The following is a 22,498-nucleotide window of genomic DNA, read 5'->3' as shown; positions in this document are numbered from 1 at the left end:
CTTTCTTCCCACCAGGAAGAAGCGTTTTCTTTCTTCCTTTTTTCCTTCCTTCCTTCCTTCTTTCCTTCCTTCCTTCCTCCCTCTCTCCCTCTCCTCTCCTCTCCTCTCTTCCTCTCTCCTCCCCTCCCCTTCCCTCTTCTCTCTCTCTCTCCCTTTCTTCCTTGCTTGTTTTCTATTAAATTTATTGGGGTGACATTGGTTAATAAAATTATGTAGGCTTCAATTGCACAATTCAATAATATATTATATGTATATTGCGTTGTGTATTCATCACTCAAAGTTAAATTTCATTCCGTCACCATATATTTAACCCCCTTTACCCTTATCTCCCTCCCTTTTGCCCTCAAGAAGGGCTATTTTGAAAGGGGATGTAGGAGATAGATGTTTACTGACTCCGTTTCCCCCAACCCCTATGGATTCCTAGAAATTTGTCTTTCTCCTCTTGTCACTGTGATGTGAGTTATTTGGGGAAGCCTGGGTGTGAGCCACAGGGAATCCAGATTAGTAGCATCTTCCCCTCAACCCCCGCCCCACCTTAGAACTTTTACTGCTCACCCCCATGTCCCTCATACATGTCCACTGCCCCCACACAGCTCCAGCTCCCTTCCTGTTCTCTCAGCCTCCATGCTTCTTCCCTTGATCACCCACCACAGCAGCCCTGAAAGACCTTCCTTAACAGGGATCTGACTCTATCCCTCTCCTGCTCAAAACCATGCCATGTCCTGTAATGGAATCTCACTTAGCCATGAAAAGGAATGAAGTACTGATATGTGCACCAACATAGATGACCCTTGGAAACACTACACTAAGTGAAATCAGCCAGATATAGAAGGTCACATATTTTACGATTCCATTTATAGGAAATGTCCAAAACAGACAAATTCATAGAGAGAGAAAGTAGATTGATGGTTGCCAGGGGCTAGGGGAAGGGGAAATGCCAAGTGACTCTCTTTGTGGATATGGGGTTTCCTTTTGGGGTGGTGGACAAGTTCTAGAAATAGATAGTGGTGATGTTACACACTATGGCCAAGCTATTTAATGTCTCTGAATTGTACACTTTAAAATAGTTAAAATGATGAATTTTATGCACTGTGTATTTCACCTAAATTTAAAAAAAAAAATACTCCATAGCTCCTCATCATCCTCAGAATAAAGTCCAAGTGTGGATGCTTAATAAACAATTATTTATGAGAAAGTCACCCAGATAGCAGCTGGGGCATCTCTGGCTTTTAAAACTCTCAACTCTGAGGTTTTGAAAAATGCAAAGTTATCCCATACTTTAAAAAACTATTATTATATAAATGTGTTTCTTTCTTTCTTCACAACTGCTCTATACTAAGACCTTCTGAGGACAGTTGATGGAGGTCCTCTGCAGAAGTCCAGCTCCCTGCAGATGTGAAATTGGACCAGCAGCATCAGCACCAACTGGGAGCCTGTTCGAAATGCAGACTCAGAGCCACTAAATCAGAACCTTTATTTTAATAAGATCCCCAGGTGATTCACATGCACATTGGGGTTTGAGAAACATTAGGTAGTGATATGGTTTTGAGATTGTACCCAGAAATGGTCACTAACCCCAATTCCATTCCTTAAATAACCTCTGGATCTATATTCTTTGCATATTGTGAATCCAGCTGTATTCTGAGTCCAGAAAATGTGATTGGCCCTCACAAGTCTCCACTTTCCCTTGAGTGTATCTGTCCAATCCCTAACTCTAGCAGCAATGGTGTTGAGTAGGTAGACTTCCAAGGATGATGTCAGTTGAAGGAAAAAGGAAGTGAGAGCAAGAAAATTAAAGTATGCTACATTTGAGGCTCGGGGCCAAACAACTCCACTCCGAGCATCTCATTTAAGGCAGGTAATAGAAGGACTTAACCTGTGTCCGAGTTCTTCCTTCCTTTGCCAAGCCTTTGGAGATTTAGAGTGAAGGTAAGGTGACTTTTCCAAGATAACACTGCTGGTAAAGTGGTGAGGCGTGGAGTAGGGGCAGGAGGAACATGTAAAGCCTGGAGGATCTCCATGTTGCACCCCTGTCCCTGCAGAGACCACAGAAACTCATTCGTCTTCCCGAAACACCTTCACGTTGGTGCTGTGCTCAAAAAACTTCATTGATTTCCTGCTACCTGTGACAACTGCCCATTTTTATGAATTCTGGTGGAAAAAAACAAGAGTCATGATTTCCCTCTGTCTCCCGCATCACGCCAGCTCTTTCATGCTTCTCATCAATCCAGACCAACAACGATAATAAAAACCCTTTGCAACTTTCCGCTTCAACCTCTCCTCAGCACTAACAACTATTCGATGAGCATCCTCCCCCAGACTGTGGCCTTTTAATTCACCAGGAGGTGACCCCATGGTCTGAAAGAGATTGGATGTCTAACTTTGCTCTAGTCTAGCTGTGTGACATTGCGGAATCCATATACCTCTCTGGGATTTTGTCTCCTCATCTGGAAAAGAAAATGCCTGGAAGAGAAACTTGCCAATATTGGCCCATGGGTCACAGTCACGTTCATTCACATTCCATTGGCTGATGCGAGTTACCCGTCCAAGGCTGACACCAATGGGAGGATGTCTAATAGAGAAGTGGAGTAATGGTTTTGATGGTAGTACAATGGACTACAGACACTAGTGAGACAAGGAAAACAGTAGCTGGGACAAAGGAAAAAGCCTGTTTGGTCTTTTCATGAGTGGAATGGCAATTTCCTAATTTCTCCCCATTTCCTCTTCTTCAACCCCGTTGGTGAGGCAGGGTGGGGCAGGGCAGGCAGGAACTGGAGGGTGAGGAAGCTTTATTTCAACAGCAAGACTTTCCTGTGTCTCATTCCTACAGCCTCTGCCTGTGCGTGACGAGATGGCGGCCATATTGGAATTGTTCGTCCTGTGTGTAGAAACATTCTAGGCTACAGCTGCTTTCCTTCAGGGTTCCTAGCGTCCCCATGCCCCGAACCGTGGTCAAAGATGGCCTTTGTCGCCTGTCTGTCTACTTGGAAGAACTGGAGGCTGTGGAGCTGAAGAAGTTCAAGTTACACCTGGGGACAGCGACAGACATGGGGGAAGACGGGATTCCCTGGGGACGAATGGAGACAGCTGGTCCCTTGGAAATGGCTCAGCTGCTGGTGGCCCATTATGGGATAGGAGAGGCCTGGGTGCTGGCACTGAGCATCTTTGATCGGATCAACAGGAAGGACTTGTGGGAGAGAGGACAGAGAGAGGACCTGGTGATGGGTAAGGAGGTGGTGATGAGACCTTTAGGGCTGCAACCCACCAATCTCCTTCTTTCTGATAACCACTGAGCCCACAAGACCTGACTTCTAACTTATCCCCTTAGTCTTTGTTCGTGCTGCATTCTGCCTGGGACACCCTCCCTCTATCTTCTTTGCCTGGAAAATTGTTATTTATCCATCAGAATCTTGGAGGTGCTACCTTTCTTGTGAGTTCTTTGCTCTTCTCCTCCCTCCTCTTGTCCCTCTCTTAGCGACCCCACTCTTGTGCCTCTTTAGCACTCAGATTTCTTTGATTGTATCTTCTGTCCTATTAAATAATCAAAATGACACACTTATTGGTTCCCTGTGATAATAAGGTACCCATTGTGTGTAATGAGGCTTTGACACATTCAGTGTCTAAAATACTGTGTGATGAATTTATTATTTTGTCTACTACTTAAATGTGAAAACTGAGGCTCAGAAAAGAAATGATTTGCCTCCAGAAAAAAGCCCATGAGACAGTACATGCCAAGTGCTTAACACAATGCCCTGAAGATAGTAAGTACTCAGTAAACAGCAGCTTTTATTGAATGTGGCAGAGATGACATTTGAACTCTGTTCCTGCCCCACCCCCACCCCTGCCCAGGGCCATTAACTTTATTTTATTTTATATTTTTAAATTAATTTATTTTTTATGGTAACATTGTTTAACAAAATCTGGTAAATTTCAGCTGTACATTTTAACAGTAAGGCATATATATATTGACATTGTGTGTTCACCTCCCATAGTTAGATTTCTTTGTCACCACATATTTGATCCCTTTTATCCCATCTGAGCTCTGGTTTTTAATGTCACTTGTCACCCCTAATGGAATGTGGGTCCCTCAAGAGCAGGGAGATTTCTGACTCTTTATTTGGTTCTCTGAGATTACAGTGTCTGGCTATGGCCAGGAACAGAGTAAGTCTTGGCAAATGTTTGTTGAATGAACATTTATGTTGTGCCAACACCTGGCTATGCACAGTCACTTCTGTGAGGCTTAGTGTCTCAAAGGATGTGTGATGGCAGTGCTGTGTCAGTAAATGTTGAACATCTCTGAAAAAAAAGCAAACAAACAGTCTTTAATGAGGCTGAAAACACAAAGGCTCTGGTTCGTGGCTTTTGCTATTTCCATTGTGTAAGTATCAGCAGCATGGCTGATTTTAAGTTACTATACGATGTCACCTGGCTTGTAATTTATAGAAATTTAACAGTAGGCTCGTGAGCTGGAAATGTGCAATGGGAAGATAATCTCTTAAGGCCTTCCCAGATCTGATCTTACATGATTCCCTCTCTCCTTGTCTCCATTCTTGGAGAATATTGAAGGTGCATTGGACTTGGGGAATATGACATTGGGTCACATTTTTACTTAGAAACATAAATGAAAAAGTGCTATCAGCAATAAAGAAAAAGACAAATGTATTCATGTGTGATTCAGTAGAATTGTATTTACTTAGAGAAGTTTTATATTTATTTTAAGAAATTCAAATAATATACAAGTATAAATTCCCTCCTTTCTCCCCATCCCACCTAAGTCTTTCCTCAGCACTAACAATTGGGAACTATTTAATGAGTATCCTTCTCCAGACTGTGTCCTTTTAATTCCTGAGGAGGTGACCCCTTGGTCTTAAGGAGATCAGATGTGTAGTTTTGCTCTAGTCTAGCTGTGTGACGTTGAAGAATCCATGTACCTCTCTGGGCTTCTCTCTCCTCTTCTGTAAGACAAAGGGGATTGGACTAGATCATGTTTGTATATAACATGTTTTCACATGTTAATGTACGTAAGAGTCACCTGGACACCTTGTTACGAATGTGGAATCAAAGACCCACACCAGGGACTCTGGTTCAGCAGGTCTGGGGCACCAGGAATCTGCATGTGGAAGTGGGTGGTAGCATGCTTCATGCGTGTTTTAGGAAATGCTAAGGTACAACATCTTTGAGGTCTTTTTCAGCTATAATATTCAAGAATTACTTTTTTTTTTAATTGTGATAAATTATCTGAAGTTACATTGGTGTTTATTTTCTATACATTGGCTTCTCCATTCTATTAGAATGTAAGGTCCATGGAGCATATTGCCAATGACTAGAAAAATGCCTGGTGACCAGTATATGTATATTTGTTGGATGGATGAATGGATGGATGGATGGATAGATGGATGGATGGATGGATGGATGGATGGATGGATGGATGGATGGATGGATCAGACATGGCTGAGGGCTGAAGGGGAGATGGGAATCCAAGCTGACTCAGGACTTCCTGCCTGAGAAGACTAATTGGGTGGGTAGAGGTACCAGTCACCATGATATGGGTACCCAGGAAGGAAATTGGGTTATGAAAAAACAAATGTTTTCAACAATAGTGTGTGTGAGTTGTTGGCTGAACATTCTGGGGTGTGGGTGGGCAGAGAGTTATCATGTAAACAGTTTGATGTAGTAGTGGCTAATGTTGAGAGCTAGCCAGATATGTGCTATCTGATCTCCCCAAATTTCTCTTCCAGATACTTCACCTGGTGGACTATCCTCGCTGGGGAGCCAGTCAGCATGTTCTCTGAAAATCTTTACTGGAACTCCAAGAAAAGGTGAGCTATGAGCCAGGTATCCATTAGAACGCATTGGGCTACACATATTAAACTATCCAGCTGAGAGTAGATCAAGCACAAAAAGGCATTTACTTCATGTTTGCATATAACAAGATGGGGTGGGTTAACAACACCATCGAAGCCCCAACTTCTTCCTCTTTCAATTCTATCAACCTCCCTATGTTGGCATTTTGTTCCAAGGATTTTCACCTCATGGTTGCTAGATGGGGACCAAATCACCTCATAGAAAAGAATTCTTAGCAGGGACAAAAACGAAGGCAAAAGCTTTCTTCCTCAAGAGACTGTCATTTTATCCAGGAATAAAACTCTTCCAATAAGTTTCTTTCCCTAAAGCAGTCATACCTGTGTAACACTTGGCCAGGACCGAGGCACATGCCTAATCCCAGACCAGCCACTGGCAAAGGGGAACTAAGTCACTCATGACTAATTTAGCAAAACCATCATCCATCCCTGTGGGCTTCTGAAGGGACAACTGAAATCAAGGGATCAACACCTACCACTTGAATAGAATCAAAATTGTTGGCAAGGAAGAAACAGGAGTATGGGCTGTTGGATGAATGGCAACACCACCAACAATAACACACTTCTTTCTCTACAAGGAAAGACTGTAAGACTTTTACAGAACCCAAAGATTGCTGTCACAATCACTTCGGTTCCACGCAAAAATGTTTTCTACATGAGACAGTATCAAAAGAGCAGTATACTTGGACTTTATAAACCTAGAAGTTTTAATATTGTTTATCAGTACACATTGAGAACTAATAAAATAACTATCTATGAAGAGATGAACAGATGAACAAAATATAGTATATATACAACCATGAAATATTACTCAGCCTTAAAGAAGAATGAAACTCTGATACTTGCTGTAACAGAGATGAATTTTAAAAAGCATTCTCCTAAGTGAAATGAGCCAAACACAAAAGGAAAAAATATTGCATAATTCCACTTGTACATAGTACCTAAAGTAGTCAAATTCATAGAGACAGAAAGTAGAATGGAAGCTGCTAGTGGCTTGGGGGGAGGGGAGAAATGGTGAGTCAGTGTTTAATGGGCATGATGAAAAAGTTCTGGGAAGAGATAGCGGTGATGGTTGCTCAACAGCATGAATGCACTCACCGCCACTGACTTGTACACTTGAAAATGGTTAAAATGGTAAATATTATGTATATTTCACCACAATTAAAAATAAAACAGTACATGCATTCCTTTTGAGACTTCTGGGGTCAAATTCAGATCTCTTTTTTACTTTCCCTTGGGCAGATATTATGGGCTTCTGTGACATCCAAATACAAAGGGACACATTTTCGTCCAAATCAAGGGTTTTCCACCTTCACTCTGTTGACACTTTGGGCGGGACAGTTGTGAGGGGCCTGTCCTGTGTATTGTGGGCTGTTGAGCTGTATCCCGGACCTTTATCCACTAGATGGCAGCAGCAGCACCCATAGTTGTGTCAACCAAAAAATAGCTCCAGATCTTGCTGAATGTGCACTGGGGTGGGGGTGGGGAGGCACGATCGCCCCATTGAGAGGCATATTCTACATTGCTCAAAGACATCTATACCAAACAGCCTTTCCCAAAGAGATTTTGAGCGAAGGATTTATAGAACGGATAAGTTCTCCATTGTAGACATGCATCTACCATTTTTCAGAGAAGTCACCAAAAACTTAGGGAGCACTGCTTCCCTAAACTTTCAGCCTCATGCAAACCATACAGCGATCTTGCTAGCGACACAGTTTCTGATTCAGTAGGTGGGGAGTGGGGCTCAAGATTTCGCATTTCCAACCAGCTCCTTGATGAAGCCACGTGGAGTTTGGTGTTCCTTCACCAGGAGAGTACAAGGGTACAGCTGGAGGAGGGTGACACATTCCCCTAGAGATGCACTTCATCAGCCTGAAAGCTGATTCCGACACTCTTTGGCTCATGGACCACCGTTTGAGTAGCAAGATTAGAGTCTTGTGTGTAAAAACGCTTTCCATGTCCATGCCTCTGCCTCCCACCAGCAGGGGTCTTTACACAGAAGTACCAAGGTACTCAGGCTCCATCTTGAATCCTGTTCCAAGGATATTGCAGAACAAGGAGGCACTAGGCCCTGGTGTGCTTTAACTCAAGAATTCATGAAAGGTTGCTGATGCATCTTCCACGCACCCTTCATTCCTCCCTATCAGATCCGCGGGAAACCTACAGGGACTACGTCCGCAGGAAGTTTCGGCTGATGGAGGACCGCAACGCGCGCCTGGGGGAATGCGTCAACCTCAGCCACCGCTACACCCGGCTCCTCCTGGTGAAGGAACACTCAAATCCCATGTGGGCCCAGCAGAAGCTTTTGGACACAGGCTGGGGACACGCGCGAACCATAGGACACCAGACCAGCCTTATCCAGATGGAGACCCTGTTTGAGCCAGACGAGGAGCGTCCGGAGCCTCCGCGCACAGTGGTCCTGCAGGGGGCGGCGGGGATGGGCAAATCCATGCTGGCCCACAAGGTGATGCTAGACTGGGCCGACGGGAGGCTCTTTCGGGACAGATTCGACTACGTCTTCTACATCCACTGCAGGGAGATGAACCAGAGCGCATCAGATCAGAGCGTGCAAGACCTCCTCTCCAGCTGCTGGCCTGAACCCAGCGCGCCCCTTTGGGAGCTCGTCCAAGTTCCCGAGCGCCTCCTTTTCATCATCGATGGCTTTGACGAGCTCAGGCCCTCCTTCCACGATTCTCAGGGACCCTGCTGCCTCTGCTGGGAGGAGAAACAGCCCACAGAGCTCCTCCTTAGCAGCCTAATTCGGAAGAAGCTGCTGCCAGAGCTGTCTTTGCTTATCACTACCAGGCCGGCGGCCTTGGAGAAGCTGCACCGCCTGCTGGAGCATCCCAGGCACGTCGAGGTCCTGGGCTTCTCTGAAGCCGAAAGGAAAGAGTACTTTTACAAGTATTTCCACAACACGGAGCAGGCGGGCCAAGTCTTCAACTTCGTGAGGGACAATGAGCCCCTTTTCACTCTGTGTTTTGTCCCTTTGGTGTGCTGGGTGGTCTGCACCTGCCTCAAGCAGCAGCTGGAGGGTGGGGGACTTTTAAGACAGACGTCCAGGACCACAACAGCAGTGTATATGCTCTATCTTCTGAGTCTGATGCAGCCCAAGCCAGGGTCTCCAACCCTCCAGCCCCCGCCCAACCAGAGAGGGCTATGCTCCTTGGCAGCAGATGGTCTCTGGAACCAGAAAATCCTATTTGAGGAGCAGGACCTCCGGAAGCATGGCCTGGATGGGGTTGATGTCTCTTCATTCCTAAACATGAACATCTTCCAGAAGGACATCAACTGTGAGAAGTTCTACAGCTTCATACACCTGAGTTTCCAGGAATTCTTTGCGGCCATGTACTACATCATGGATGGTGGGGAGAGTGGGGCCAGCCCACACCAGAACCTGAGGAGGCTGTTGGCTGAGTATGCGTTTTCTGAAAGGAGCTTCTTGGCACTCACTGTCCGTTTCCTGTTCGGGCTTCTCAATGAGGAGACGAGAAGCTACCTGGAGAAGTGTCTTTGCTGGAAAGTCTCGCCTAACATCAAGGTGGAGCTGTTGCAGTACATCCGAAGCAAAGCTCAGAGTGAGGGCTCCACCCTGCAGCGGGGCTCCTTAGAGTTTCTCAGCTGTCTATACGAGCTTCAGGAGAAAGAGTTCATCCAGCAGGCCCTAGGCCACTTCCAAGTGGTTGTGGTCAGCAGCATCACCACAAAGATGGAACACATGGTCTCCTCCTTTTGCATGAAGAACTGCAGGAGCATCCTGGTGCTGCATTTGTATGGGGCTGCCTACAGTGCGGACGAGGAAGACGGGGCAAGGTGGACTTCAGGGCCCCGGATGCCTCTGACACCATCGTAAGTATTCGTTGGGGCTCGCTGGACAAGTTCATGCTCTTACCTGGGGGTGATGTTGCCCCTGCCCCAGGACACACTCAGTAATTTCTGGAGAAAGACTTGGTTGTAGCAACTTGAGGAGATGGGAGCGGGAATACTGGCATCTAGTGGGTAGAGGCCAGGGACACTGCAAAAACATCCCACTGTGCTCAGGACAGCCCCCCAAAAACAAATATGATCTGCCTCCAGATGTCAGTAGTGCCCAGGTTAGTTTCCTGCTCTCAAACAATGCTCTTTAGTACTAAATTGGGGCCCATTGTCAAGGGGAATGTTTTCGATCAACAAATATCATCCAGGCAGTTGTCTACTCATGAATGATTGGATAAAGAAGATGAGATGTGTTACATATATACAATGGCATACTACTCAGCCAGAAAAAGATGAAATATTGTCATTTGTGCCCACATGGGTAGACCTAGAGGGTATTGTGCTAAGTGAGATAAGTCAGGTGGAAAAGGACAAAAACCATATGATTTCACTCATGCAAAATAAAAACAAAAAAGTAACCAACCAACTAACAAAACAAAACAAAAACTCATAGATACAGACAACAGATTGGTTGTTGCTAGAGGGGAAGGAGGTAGGGGGTAGGGTGAAATGAGTAAAGAGGGTCAAAATATGGTGACGGATAGAAACAAGACTTTGGGTGACGAACATGCAATAGAGTATACAGACATCACACTATAATGTCGTGTATCTGAAGCTTACATAATGTTATTAACCAATGTTACCTCAATACATAAAAATACATACACCTCTGAGATGAAATCCATGTCCCATCCCGAGTCCCAGGGTTTAAGTCTGGTTTCTACTACTTGCCAGCTACATGACCTTGGGCGAGTAACACAGAGTCATTCGGAAGATAAATTAAAATGAAGATGATAGAATGCTTTATAAATTATGAAGTGACAGTCAAGTGCTGAACGTAGTCATTGTAAAGCGACTGGGAAAACTAGACTCGACCTGTCGTTCCTTCATGCAGACCTGAGAGGAATATTTTGCCAGATGCCTACAGTGAGCAACTTGCCGCTGCCCTGAGCACCAACCCGAATCTGATGGAGCTGGCTTTGTACCGCAATGCCCTGGGGAACCGGGGCGTGAAGCTGCTGTGTCAAGGGCTCCAACACCCCAACTGCAAACTTCAGAATCTGAGGTGAGCCTAGACTGGTTGAATACCTTCTAAAGGCCCCGCCAGGCCCTGTTGTGGGCCCTAGTCAGAAAGGACACAAAATAGTGTCAGTTCGAATCACCATGACAAAGTGCCACAGACTGGGTAACTTAAACAATAGAAATTTATTTCTCACAGTTCTGGACACTGGAAGTTTGAGATCAAGGTGTCGGTAAGGCTGATTCCTTCTGAGGTCTCTCTCCTTGGCTTGTAGATGAACGTCTTCTCCCTGTGTTCTCGCATGGCCCTCCCTCTGTGTGTGTCTGTGTCTGCATCTCTTCTTATGAGGATACCAGTCAGATTGGACTAGGTCCCACCCATATGACCTCATTTTACTTAAGTCACCTCTTTAAAGACCCTCTCTCCAAATGCAATTGCACACTGAGATATGGGGGCTTAGGGCTTCAATATATGAATTTCGTGGGAGACACAGCTTGGCCCATAGCAGATGGGGATCGATATTAGTTCAGGTGTCATTATCTCTCACTTTTCTTAATTTTATCTGCCCCTTTCCAGGCTTCTTATCTCATACCTGCTGTTTTCAAACTATATTATCAAGCTACAGTAATTAAAACAGCATGGCAAAAAGACAGATATGTAGACCAATAGAATAGAATAGAGAGCCCAGAAATAAACCCATTCATATACAGCCAAAGATCTCCAACAAAGGTGCCAAGATTACACAATGGAGATGTCTAGAAGAGGCAAATCCATAGGGACAGAAAGCAGCATGCTTGCTGCCCGGGGCTGAGAGGAAGGGGGAATGGGGAGTTATTATTTAACAGGTACAGAGTTTCTGTTTTGGAAGATGAAGTTCTGGAGATAGATGGTAGTGATGGTCACAAAGTAGTGTAAATATGCTTAGTGCCACTGCACTGGATACTTAATGGTGAATTTAGGGACCAGACTAATCAGGGGACCACTTTATGTGAATGTCTAACCATTGCACTGCACACCTGAAACTAATATAAAATAATATAGAATGTCAGCTGTAGTTGAAAAAATAAAACTTTAAAAAATGGCGAATATCATGTTAAGCTTTCAAGGTACTGTAACCCTGCCAACCAGCAAGTGTGACCCAGTGAGCACCTTGGGACCTGCTTCTTCTCATAGTGATAGGGAAAGAAAGAAGTGGAGAAGAGAGGATGGGAGGGATCTTGGATCTCTCTCCCAGGGGCAACCTCTGTGAAAGCATTGCCTTGAATACAAAGCACGAAAAACTTTTCACACTGTTCTTGTTGCTTTTATTTATTTTTATTGAGGTAGTATTCACTTACGAGGCAACAATTTTCTTTGTTGGGTATATTGCACAAGATTGTGCAACATATCCCCATGATCTAATTCCAGAACATTTTGATCGCACTAAGAAGAAACACCCCTACCACAAGCAGCGACTCCTCCGATGCCCTTGCCTCCAGCCCCTGCCAACTACTAATCTTTCTTTGATTTTAGAAAAACAGAAAAACAGGTATAGACCATAAGAGAGAGGGTGAGAAAGGACAAGGGACAGAAATCCCACTAAAGGACCACAAAGGAAATGACTGGCTCTCTTCTTCTTTCTATTCCAGGCTGAAGAGGTGCTTGGTCTCCAGCTCTGCCTGTCAAGACCTCACAGCTGCGTTGATGACCAATAAGAACTTAATGAGGATGGACCTAAGCAGCAATGACCTCGGGCTACCAGGCCTGAAGTTACTCTGTGAGGGGCTCCAGCACCCCAAGTGCAGGCTGCAGATGATCCAGTGAGTCCTAATCTGCGCCATCTTCCTGGGCAAACTCCTTGTCTCCCGGGCTTGGAATAGCAGATGACTCCCAAGTCTCTATCTGGAAATTAGGGCTGCACTTCGACCCATGACTCATAATCTGACTTAGACTCTGCACTTCAGAGAACCTCTTTCTGGCCTCCTCTGACCCCACCATTCCCACATGGTGAGGAGTCCCTGGGGCCACCAGCCCACCCAGAACCCACTCTCATCCTGAGGAGTCGGAACCCCTGAACTCCCCATGCCAAGACTTTTTCATTGCACAGCCCCCTTCTGCAATGCCACTGTGCTAGAAAGACCACTGAGTTTTCCCACCTGTGCATCTCCCTTACCACTTACACAGTTTGCTTCTGACACCTATGGTCACCAAATGTGTGTGGGTGTGTGTTGGGGGGGGGCGCGTTCTACCATACCAAGCCATTTTCTGGGGCACCAGCTGGGTGTCCTACAATTTTATGCAGTTCTGATACTATTGCCCTGGAGAAAGTGTCACATCCCACAGGTTAAGGGCTCAGTCCCAGGGGACCGCTCTCCCCAACTTCAGATGACAGTTGCAAGTCCAGGTGGTCACCTGTGTTTCTGACTGATGGGCTACACATCAGAGGTTCCCATGACCTCCTCAGGTTTGATTAATTTACTAGGGCGGCTCCCAAAACTCAGAGAAATGCTTATATTTACCAGTCTATCAAAAGGTGTGAAAAAGGACTCAGATGGACAGTCAGATGATGACATGCATAGGGCCAGGCATGGGAGGGTCCCGAGCATAGGAGCTGCTATCCTGATGGATTGGAATGTGTCACCCTCCTGATATGGATGTGTTCACCCACTTGGAAGTCTTTGAGCACCCTACTATTGGAATCTTATGGAGGCATCCTCACGTGGGCAGGATCAATAAGTAACTCTGTTTCCAGCCCTTCTCCCCTATCTAGAGTTTGGGGGTCAGGCTGAAAATTCCAAGCTTCTAAGCATTGCGTGGCGTTCTAGTCAGTCACCAGCCCCTATCCAGAAGCCCACCCAGAGTCACCTCGATAGAACAAAAGATGCTGCTAGTGCTCTCATTACTGAGGAAATTGCAAGGATTTTAGGTCGTCTGTGTCAGGAACCAGGGGCAGAGACCAGTATACGTATTTTCTGTTATCTCACAGCCACCCTCATTCTGCAGCTTTCGAGAACCAGCCCAAAGTCTCCCCTAATAGCACACACTGTTTGCTGAGTTAGGTGGCTCCTCGGCCATGATGGTTTTGATGGACATTAGCTCGCGTTGACTGAGCACTCTCTATGTCAGACCCAGCCTCACATCCTCAGCCTTTAGTAAATTATGTAGTCCTCGCAACAGCCCTCTGAGGTCGGCTCTGTTATTATCCTTATTTTAGAGTCAATGAACCTGAGACACTGTAGCACATGAAACCAAAAACTGAGACTTGATGGACACTTGCTTGAGGTCAGAGGGATAGCGGGTGGTGGAGATGGGGGCAAAAGCAGGCCGCTGAGCTCTAGAGACCCCTCTGAGCTGTTGTGCTACACTGCCTTAGTGGCACAACCTACATTGAATTGTAACTGCTACTTCTTTGTCTTATTAGACAGGACGCTCCTTGCTAGAGATCATGAAGTCTTGTCCTTCTCTGTAGCTTTAGTGACACATGTGGGTTCATGTTGCTAACCAAATGGGCCAGGGGATGAGCCATCAGGATGCAGAAAATCAAGATGGTACCCCCTCCAATGTTTCTTTCCTCCTGAGGTTGAGGAAGTGTCACCTGGAGGCCCAAGCTTGCCAGGAGATGGCCTCAGTGCTCAGCACCAGCCGACACCTGGTGGAGCTGGACCTAACAGGAAATGCACTGGAAGACTTGGGTCTGAAGCTGTTGTGTCAAGGCCTGAGAAACCCTGTCTGTAGGCTGCAGATCTTGTGGTGAGTTCTTTGTGGGGCCATCTCAATAAGAGGCAGATCTCCTCATGTTGAATGATGCTGTGACTATGTATTCATTGTTTGTACACCCGTATTCAGAGCAGCATTATTTGCAGTAACCAAGAAGTGAAAACAACACAAATGTCCATCAGTGGGAGAATGGATAAACAAAATGTGGTCTCTATATACAATAGAGCATTATTCTACCTTAAAAAGGGAGTGAAATTCTCATATGGGCCACAACATGGACAAACCTGAAGACATGATGCTAAGTGAAATGTCAATCATGAAAGACAAAGATTATATGAGGTAACTAGAATAGTCAAATCCATAGAGACAGGAAGTAGAACAAAGGTTGTCAAGGGCCAGGGCAGGAGGGGATGGGGACTTATGTAATGAACACAGAGTTTCCATTCTGGAGATGAATCATGATGATGCACAACAGTGTGAATATACTTAATACCACTAAACCGTACACTTAAAAGTGGTTAAAATGGTAATTTTTATGTTATGTATTCATTCTGCGTATGTGTTATACTTTGTTTATCCATTCATGGATGGACGCTTGGGTTGCTTTCACCTTTTGGCTATTTTGAATAATGCTGTTGTGAACATGGGTGAGCAAATATTTCTTTGAACCCCTACTTTCAATTCTTTTGGGCGTGTAACCAGAAATGGAATTGATGACTCATTTGACTATTTTTAATTTTTTGAGGAACCACTATACCATTATCCACAGCATCTGCACCATTTCACATTCCTACCAACAGTGCACAGAAGTTCCAATTTCTCCATATCCTTTCCAGTACTTGTTATTTTCTGGGTTGTGTTTTTGTCTGTTTGCTTTTCTTTTCTTTCTTTCTTTCTTTTTTTTTTTTTTAATAATGGCCATTCTAATGGGTGTGATGTAGTGTCTCATTGTGGTTTTGATTTTCATTTCCCTAATGATCAGTGATGTTGTGCATCTTTTTGTGTGATTTGTGGCCATTTATATATCTTCTCTGGAAAGGTCCACTCCAGGCCTTTGTGTGTTTTTTAAAAATGAGTTGTTTGAGAATGCATTGCTTTGAAGATTGGAAGTAGGGAGGAAAAATTGGCATTATATAGAAAAAACTCCATAACATATGTTGAATAGGTTGAAGATTTGCCACCTCACTGCTGCCTCCTGTGAAGACCTGGCCTCCACCCTGAGTGTGAACCAGAGCCTGATGGAACTAGACCTAAGCCTGAATGACCTGGGGGATCCTGGGGTGCTGCTGCTGTGTGAGGGTCTCAGGCATCCCCAGTGCAAACTCCAGACCCTCCGGTGAGTCCCGCTTTGCTCACCATCATAGGAGTCCAAATTTTCAATCCTTGCCCTCCAGTCTGGTCTTACTGGGGCCATGCTCCTTCCCCTCTTTTCTTAACCTTTAGCTCCATCTGTGTCCTTTCAAAGAATTTTCTGTCGCAGGGCCTTTGCACCAGCTGCTCCTTCTTCCTGGAATTCCTTTCTGCTCTGCAGTCCTCCCTTTTTACCCTGATAACATCTGTTTTATCTGTTAGGACTCAAAACAAATACTTCTTCCCTTTGGATGCCTTCCCCAACCCTAAGATAAGGTCCTAGTTTTTTTATCCTCTTTGACTTTGGACTTCTCCTCAGCATCACTTATCAAAATCTGTTATTCGTGTGTATGTGTGTGGTATTCTAAAAGTGTAGGAATTGTGTCAACTCTGTTTCAATGGCTTTTATAAGACTTGGCTCAGAGGTGCTTAGAAATATATATCTTTTTAAGTGAATGAAGAGATGGATAACCAAATGAACAAAAAATGCAGCAAGGCTGTCTATTTTCAGAAAATTCTTTTTCTTTATAGTCCCAAAGGAGAGTCTTCTTCTTCTTCTTTTTTTTTTTAATGTTTAGAGGATTGGGATAAATCTGTGCCCCATTTTTTCCACCCTCTTTCATGGGAATCTTAGATTGCTCTGGGTCCTTCCCTCTTGTCCAGTGGCAGCAGGTCAGCCAGATATTCATATTTACACAGATCTTACATGTCACCTGAGGACACTGATACATGCAAAGGAAAGGGGACTTTAGGTTTTCACAGTATGGGTAACTATATCTAAGGACAAGCAGGAATTTTTGAAAATTTGAAAAAAACGATATAAAAGCTCTTTTGACTCTCTTAAGCTCCCAAATACGCTTCCAGTCTCAATGGTTGCCACACTAATTGCATGGAGCGTGGTTGAGAATGACACTTACGTCAAGGACATACACTCTAGCTTTGTGACCTGAGTAGGGCATGACACCTTTCAGAGCCTCAGTCCTCACACATGTCCTAATAATGGATAACAGTGACATTTTCCTCCTAATGGCTGTTATAAGAAACAAATGAAGTGATGCCCATAAATCACTTGTGTTATGGATTCGTATGTTCCAAAAATTTATGTTGAAGTCTTGACCCCCAAGTACCTCAGAATGTGACCTTGTTTGGAAATAAGGTCCATATCAATCTGTACTCGTTTGCTCAGGCTGCCATCACCAAATACCATAGCCTGGGGGGCTTAAACAATAGATATTTACTTTCTCACAGTTCTGGTGGCTGGAAGTTTGTGATCAAGGAGTCGACAAGGTTAGTTTCTCCTGAGACCTTGCTGTGTCCTTACATGATTCTCTCTGGAGACATCTAGTGTCTCTTTGTGAGTCTTCATTTCCTCTTATAAGGACATCAATCAAATTGGATAAAGGCACACCTAATGGCCTTATATTAACTTAATCACTTCTTGAAAGGCCCCATCTCCAAATAGTCACATTCTGAAGGACTAGGAGTTAGGGCTTCAAATGAAACTGGCGGGGAGGGAGACACAATCAGCCTGGGTTGGTGCAGATGAACTTAGTTCAGATGAGGTCATACTGGAGTAGGGTGGGCCCCTAAGAAGGTGCCTTTATGAAAAAGGCAAGTTTGGACAGACACACACACATGAGAACACCATGTGAAAGTGAAGGCACAGACAGGATGATGCTTCTCCAAGCCAGGGAATGGCAAAGGTCACCAGCAAACTCCCAGAAGCTGGGAGCAGGAGACTAGAACGAACTCTCCTTCACAGCCTCAGCAGGAACCAATCCTGCTGACATCTCGATCTCAGACTTCTGGCCCCCGAACCGGGAGATAATAAATGTTTGTTTAAGCCCCCAGTCTGTGGTGCTTGTTATAGCAGATCTATCCAACTCATCCACTTAGCTTGTACTAAACACTCAAGAGATATTAAACATTATCCTTCATTTTTTTCTTTTTGCTATTCTTGTGTTCCTTCCTTTTTCTCTCTTCCTTCCAGCTTCATTCCTGCCTGTTTCTTTCTTCTTCCCTCATTTTCTCTCTCAAGGGTAGCGATGGAGTCTATCATTCTCTCTGCACTGAGCATAGTGCCTGGCACAAAAGCCTTCCCAGGAGATATCCCCGGAGATGTCAGCTCTGCTCTGTGTACCGTGTCTTTCCAGGTTGGGGATTTGCCGGCTCAGCTCTGCAGCGTGTGAGGGTCTGTCCACCGTGCTCCAGCTCAACCGTCACCTCCGGGAACTGGACCTGAGTTTCAATGACCTGGGTGACAGGGGCATGTGGCTGCTGTGCGAGGGGCTAAGGCACCCCACATGCAGACTCCAGAAACTGTGGTGAGCGGCTGGCATTCAGGACTGGCGGTGGTGGTGTTGGTCCCTGGGGTGCCAGCGTTTGTTTGTCCTTGATTTTTCTATTGAAGAATTATCTCTCTATCACTTTGAAATATACAGGAGTCTACAGGTAAAAAGAAAAACTGTGCAAACAAGTCACAGAATACTTCACACTCTGGGGGAATACAGACAGGAAATGCTTCATTTTTCCTTCAGTCGTTGCCTCTAAACTTTTTCTGTAAAACCCCACTTTTCCCTGGATGTTGACTTGGGCAGACCCATGGCTTTTTGGTAACTTTTATATAATAAAAATTTAAAGTATAATAAATTTTCTAATCCAAGATGAACTATTGCTTCCTCCTTCTTCTAATACCAGCCTGGCCCCCAACCTGAAAGACTTACAAGTGGATCAGGCATGTCGACTTTTTAAATTGTCTTCTATTTCTGAGTCTTGCTTATCCAGGGCATTGGGTAACTGGGGATTAAGATGAGGGCTTGGGGACAGCTTTTCTCCCTTAATCAGTGCTGCCGAGGTCCCTCTGGGATGTCAGTACCCCCATCTAGCAGGCATCCAACTGCTACCCCTCTCATGGGGATTATATATGAGTTCTTCTAGGGGCCCATAGGAGGTGCCTCCACTGCCCAGGCTTCTGACGTAAATCAGTAAATCTAGTCAACCTCCTTACACAACCCCCTCCTCAGCTCTCACCACAGTCTTCTATTCCTGACCTTCTGTACCTGTCATGTAGGTGGTTCCAGTTCACGAAGCTGGTTTTTTTCTCTTGCAAGTCCAAGACTGTTCTCTTGTACCTTGTTTTAGAGGCTGGCATTGGGTGCCTCATGACATCTGCCAAACTAAGATTAAAATATTTCCATTTAACATCCCAGCTATGATACCACTGTGAGGAATAAATGATAAAGTTAAGTGTAAAGCCCTTAGAACTTTATCAGTTCTCAATAAATGCTACCTATTCTTGTTTGCATTGTAATGGCAGAGAATACAGGAAAGATACACAATTGAGGACAGAATAGAAATCACAGAGAATCAGATGGTATACTTCTGGGGCAGGTGGTGGCCCAATTCACACTGGCTTCTAAAATTTATTAACTGTAACCAAAGGACATTCTTCAGGCATGGCTCGAACTAGGCATTTGGAATCTTGATCTCCATTATCTTCTGTACTCATTGCTGTATTGGCTCCACTATCAGATCAGGTTAGCCTTGACTCTGCTTGGTAGCAAAATGCTTGCAACTTTGTAGATGACTTCTTTCCAAGTCCAAGTTCTGAAAGCAAAATCTCTAGGAAAAGCATGGTTCCGATTCACAGGCTCTAGGTGGATCCTGTGTCCAGCTGAACCACTTATGGTGGCTGGGGACACGGAAACCAACCAGCTTAGGCCTGGACCCTCTATTCACCTCTGGAGGTTGAGAACCATGTGAACCCCAGATGGACCGACACTGAGGTACCGATGAGAAATTGGGGTAGAATTCCCCAAAGGGGAATGGATATTTGGCCGCAAAGCTAACAGGTTTCTATTATAGATGAAGCTGTGAATGGAGAGGCATCCGTAAATGCCTCTCTGAACAGCTTGCCATCAGCACCGTGACCTGGACTGGTTTGGTTCTACTCTGCTTTCTTGTAAACTAGTCCCCTAAAATCTTTACCCTGATTCCTTATGAAAAAAGACTTTCCAAAAGTAGCTCATGATAATTTTTTCAACCAATTTTTTTTTCTTTAATCTTCAACAGGCTGGACAGTTGTGGCCTCACAGCCAAAGCCTCTGAAGATCTTTCTTCCATCCTGGGGGTCAACCAGACCCTGATAGAGCTTTATCTGACCAATAACTCCCTGGGCAACACCGGCGTCAGGCTGCTGTGCAAGCGGCTGAGTCACCCTGGCTGCAAACTTCGAGTCCTCTGGTGAGAGATGGTTCCTGGCTCTGGGTGGACAGGACATGGGGCTTGGGGTTAGGAGTGAAGATCAATAATTAAGATCCCCCTCTCCCAGTTTGGATAGACAAATAATCTAGAAAATTTGGGACTATTTCGTTTGTCATTCATTCATCTCATGTATGCAATTTGAATGGAATACAGAGGAGACCTCATGTTGCATCTTGGGCAATACCTCTACCATCTGCTTGGCTGTGCGGCTTTGGAGAATGCACTGAGCATCTATTTCCTAATCTGTCAAATGAGACCATCGTAGCTGAGTGAGAATCTGTAATTACTCTGCCTGGCCTCAAATTCTAATTCTATGACTTTCTAATTTTGTGGTGTATTTTATTTGGTAAATTATCCAACCTCTTAGTATCTCAATGTCCCTGACTATAAAAATAAGGGGAATAGTTACTTCTTCATATGATCATGAATTAAATGAGTTGACACATGTGAGGGACTTAAAATGGTGTGTAGCTTACTTAAGTAAGCATGTTTTCCAAGAGGACTTGGTTTCAAGTGAAGTACTAGATAATGGAATTATTTTACCAGTGCAAGATGCATGGAAGATTGGGTATATCAATCGAATGCCACAAGAGTGGTCTGGAATGATATTTCCCATCCTGTGTCCTCAGGTTATTTGGAATGGACCTGAATAAAATGACCCATAGAAGACTGGCAGCACTCCGGGTAACAAAACCTTACTTGGACATTGGCTGCTGACTGGTTTTGTCTGCTGGTTCTTCTCTTGAAGTTGGAACAGAGGGAGATCGCCCCAGGACCTGTTAATAACATAATACTCAGGCTCTATATTTCCTCAAGAGGCAAACTCGTAGGCAGAATAAGTCCTTTTTGTTTGAGGTATATATAATCAACATGTGATGGGGCTTGGGGCTCTAGTTTGGGGAATGTTGGTGACAAGGAGAGAATTTAGGGCCAAATTCTAGAGCAGGGGCTCTCAACCAAGGATGATTTTGCACATGCCCCCTCGACCCCCAAAAGGGGACACTGATAATGTCAGAAGACATTGGAGTAAGGGAGCTACTAGCATTTAATGAGTAGAAGCCACGGATCCTGCTAAACATTCTATAATACATTCTATAGTAAAGGCAGCCCCCTACAATTTAACTGAAAACGTCAATTGTGTCCAAGTTAGGAAGCCCCGTTCCCAGAGTTAGTGGTATAGTAAGAGTAGCTGACACCTGGTGTGATGCCAATAGTCCCACCAACAACCCTGGCAATCTTGTTTTGCACCATAACTGTCTCCTGGCTGGAGTCCATCAAACCATGGCTAGACACCGGCCACTATGAGGCAACCATAGGCTGACCAGTAACCTACACCAGGTTTTGGATGAAAACATGAAGGAAATCAACCAGAATTTTACTCTTGGGGACTTGAATCAGGGAACTTCAGATTGTAAAACTTCCCAAGAATGCTGTGAACATATGGTACCTAACCCAGTAACTGCTGTATAGAGAGACCAGAATTTACTAGGAAGCAGGGAGATTTGTACGGATATAAGCATTTAGTGGCCTTGTAACCTATGAAAAGTTGGAAAAGGAAGTAACTTAGATTCTGTGTACATGAATAAATACTCCATGACCACTCGCACATGTCCCTTGAAATCAAATTCTTGAATTACCAAACCCTCTTTGTGTACCTGGCCTGACCTCCAACCCCTTTCAGCAGCGTTTCCAAAAACAGCCCTTCTCACATTCAGAAGCTAGCTGAGCAAGAAGCCCGACTCATTGTTAATCCCTGTGCTGCCTTATAAAGATGAGGGCGAGGGCCACTAAAACCTGTGGGCAACATGTTGGATCACTGGCAGAGTTACGTGTGATGATTAAACAATTTCCCAGCTTTCCAAAGCAGAAGCCCAGCAACCAAGAGCTGATGGTAATCAAGATACTTGCTTCTGAAACTGGCAGTGAGGAAAATGATACGAAGGACTGGTGCTTAACATCAACCAATTTTTCCAAGAGTGGGTACTTGTGGCCACAAGCTACTTTTCTAAATGTATAATACTCCTGGTAGAGGATATTTTTTTTTGTAGGGGTTTCAAATGGCTAGGTACTTGGCCGAACACCTCATTAGTTGAGGTTCAGCTACTTTAGGGCAGAAGCCTTAATTCAGGAGACACACCCAATCATGAACCTTAGAGTGCTTTCAAAAATCTTATGGCTTTGCCTCTTTGCCCACCTCAATAACCAATGAAATGTGTGCAGAATTAAAATGCTGCAAGGCCACCACTAGTTTGAGGATACTTATGCTTTTCCATGTCTCTAAGACCCATGGGCCTTATGTGTATTCACATCCAAAGGGTTACAGCAAACAAAC

General features: G+C 44.7%; 1 protein-coding gene across 3 annotated transcripts; it reads left to right on the top strand.

Annotated features, from left to right (window-relative positions):
* Nucleotides 1-2,936: 2,936 nt before the first annotated feature.
* Nucleotides 2,937-20,883, top strand: NLRP12 (NLR family pyrin domain containing 12). 3 transcript variants are annotated; one of them, XM_011385628.1, is made up of 10 exons: nt 2,937-3,225; nt 5,739-5,819; nt 8,009-9,694; nt 10,713-10,902; nt 12,486-12,656; nt 14,416-14,586; nt 15,719-15,889; nt 18,057-18,227; nt 19,975-20,145; nt 20,796-20,883. In XM_011385628.1, the coding sequence occupies exons 1-10, from the start codon at nt 2,937-2,939 to the stop codon at nt 20,881-20,883; spliced, it is 3,189 nt and encodes a 1,062-aa protein (XP_011383930.1). The 3 variants fall into 3 exon arrangements, with proteins under 3 accessions (XP_011383930.1, XP_011383931.1, XP_011383932.1); XM_011385629.1 differs by having other exon boundaries at nt 8,009-9,710; nt 10,732-10,902; XM_011385630.1 differs by lacking the exon at nt 18,057-18,227 and having other exon boundaries at nt 8,009-9,710; nt 10,732-10,902.
* Nucleotides 20,884-22,498: the final 1,615 nt, after the last annotated feature.

Source organism: Pteropus vampyrus, unplaced genomic scaffold (assembly GCF_000151845.1).
Source record: "Pteropus vampyrus isolate Shadow unplaced genomic scaffold, Pvam_2.0 Scaffold745, whole genome shotgun sequence".
In the NCBI taxonomy this organism is placed as follows: domain Eukaryota; kingdom Metazoa; phylum Chordata; class Mammalia; order Chiroptera; family Pteropodidae; genus Pteropus; species Pteropus vampyrus.
The sequence above is the reverse complement of the archived record's forward strand: the minus strand, read 5'-3'. Positions and strand labels throughout refer to the sequence as shown.

Excerpts from the sequence above, each read along its gene's own strand:
- NLRP12 (XM_011385628.1), top strand. The coding sequence starts at position 2,937 with ATGCCCCGAACCGTGGTCAAAGATGGCCTTTGTCGCCTGTCTGTCTAC. Across the intron at positions 9,695-10,712 it reads GTGGACTTCAGGGCCCCGGA|CTGTCGTTCCTTCATGCAGA; the intron begins TGCCTCTGACAC and ends ACTAGACTCGAC. Across the intron at positions 14,587-15,718 it reads TGTAGGCTGCAGATCTTGTG|GTTGAAGATTTGCCACCTCA; the intron begins GTGAGTTCTTTG and ends TATGTTGAATAG.